Source organism: Oryzias melastigma, linkage group LG4 (genome assembly GCF_002922805.2).
Source record: "Oryzias melastigma strain HK-1 linkage group LG4, ASM292280v2, whole genome shotgun sequence".
In the NCBI taxonomy this organism is placed as follows: Eukaryota; Metazoa; Chordata; class Actinopteri; order Beloniformes; family Adrianichthyidae; genus Oryzias; species Oryzias melastigma.
The window spans coordinates 18,618,370-18,620,513 of NC_050515.1; the positions used below are offsets into that span (position 1 = coordinate 18,618,370).

The following is a 2,144-nucleotide window of genomic DNA, read 5'->3' on the forward strand; positions in this document are numbered from 1 at the left end:
TCTGAGAACCGAGATTCATGAGATAGATAATGGTTGGACTATCGGCCACATGTCTGGTTACTCCAATATTAATTTCTCATACATCACCTTTAACATTTCACTATTCTGATACACGAAAAATGAAAGTTTATCTTACAAGAAAAAATACACAGTTTGGATTAACCAATATTTTTAAAAGTACCAATCTCTTTTTCAATATGTGATTGCTTTAATGACCCAACAGCAATTATTTTTTTGGTCAAACTTTGTTATATTTTAAAACTTATTAATCTGTTGCTAATCTTTTCAATTCTTAGTAGAAAAGGGATAGACCAACATTTCAAGTAAAATAAAGTTCATTTCCCTTATGTGTTTTCATTTTTTCAGGTATTTATGTTACTTATAAATATGGCAAATGTATATGCTGTCATGATTTGATACTTTGCAAATAACAGTGTTACTGTACCTGTGCATTCTGGGACATTTCCACTCCATTCACCTTTTTTATTACAATAAATTTCAGTCGGTCCTTTTAAAATTTGAGAGTCGGACTTGCAGCTGAATCTAAGGACGTTGCCATGAGTTCCATCCTCCGGATCTCCACTCACCTGGACATTATCATTCACACGAACTGGTGGGCATGTCATGACTGGAATAATAGAAAGACAAGAAATACGGAAATGTATAACCAAAGTTTTCTCATTGAAGGTATGTATGAATAATGAAGAGGAAACTGTTGAAATACAACTAAAACTCTCGTATTTTTTGTTGTTCTTACTTAATACATAAATACAATTTCAAATCAGTTGTACTCTAAAGTGTGTATTTACCTTCACAAGAGGGTACTGGTTTATTCCACTGTCCATCTCTGTCACAGATCAACACTGAACTACCATTTACACGTTTGACAGGATCATCACAGCCAAATATTAGGACATGACCAGGAGATATTGGACCGTTATTTTCTGGTAATCCGGTAATTCTGAGCCCTTCGTGAGGGGAAGGGCGCTCACAGCTGGCTGTGGGAGCTGATTAAACATTATTGATTAAGCAGTTATGAAACAGTGTATGTTCATATTTCCAATCACCTACAAAACTTCTGAAATTACAATTATTAAAGGATGAGAGTCATCTAAACAATAAACTTGGAGTTAGCTTGTTTGTGCATATGCCCGCTGAACACCTTTAATCTCATTTTGTAAATTACTCCTGATACAGTTTGTGATCAAATAGTACATAGAACAATACACATATACTCACGGTAACAAGACTCTTGACGGAGGGTCACCCAGCCTTCACTGCTGCACACATATTTAATGGGCAGGTCTGATGTGAAACCAGTGTCACATGTGTAGAGTATGGTCTCTCCTAGCTGATATGCATCTTTTCTGCTCTGTTCTGACACATGTGCATGGAGCACACCTGGAAGCTGGGAACATGCTAAATTAAAACACAAGGAAAAAAAAATGAATCCCAAAATCCCAATGTATTATTTATGAACTTCCAGTTTGTCATGACTATGTTATGGTTCCTTTTTTATTTTCCCCAGACTGAGGCAGGTTTGCCCGTCAGGGACATGACCTATTGTGTGAGACTGATTGTACTGCTGTTTATAACAGATGTAAAATGAATGAAATATAAAAGAAAAAGAAAAGCTCAGATGTAAAAGAGTTGAAGAAGTAAAAGTTCTTGGAAAGAAAGAATTTGTTAATGCTAAATAATTGCATTAACTTAAATAGAAAATACAAATAAATGTGTTGAAAATCTCTCAATGTAAATCCCTACATTCTTAGTTTTCAAATTCTGTCTCTCAATTGAATTAAACCTATGATAAACATTACAGACCTCGTTTTTTTGAGACAACTTGCAGAGTCTAACAAATTCTTGTGATGGTTTATGGGGTTTATTTAGACATGGTTTTGTCACAAACTTTAACTGTGGTTTTACTGGGAACTATTGAAAACCATCTGAATGTTTTTTTTAAAAACAGACTGTAGGAGGAGGGACACAGATTTGACTCTGCCCATTCAACAACATTTCAAAGAAGGGAATAATGGGCAGGATTAGTCAAACTTAAAGTTTGGTTGAGTTTACTAATAGGACATAAAAGATAAAGGAAACTTCCTTTAAATGACAATTTAATCATGCTGTTAAAACATACACAC

The 2,144-nt window shown here is 34.6% G+C and overlaps 2 protein-coding genes across 6 annotated transcripts in view; both read right to left on the reverse strand.

Annotated features, from left to right (window-relative positions):
- The window catches only part of LOC118598679 (complement factor H-like), a gene marked incomplete in the record, with an annotated part of 60,185 nt that overhangs the window by 57,451 nt on the left and 590 nt on the right, over positions 1–2,144 (reverse strand). The window contains 3 exon segments of the mRNA XM_036211596.1: positions 446–628; positions 810–1,007; positions 1,240–1,419. Coding sequence (XP_036067489.1) covers positions 446–628; positions 810–1,007; positions 1,240–1,419 — 561 coding nt within the window.
- The window catches only part of LOC112150175 (complement factor H), a 66,268-nt gene that overhangs the window by 41,637 nt on the left and 22,487 nt on the right, over positions 1–2,144 (reverse strand). The window lies entirely within an intron of this gene.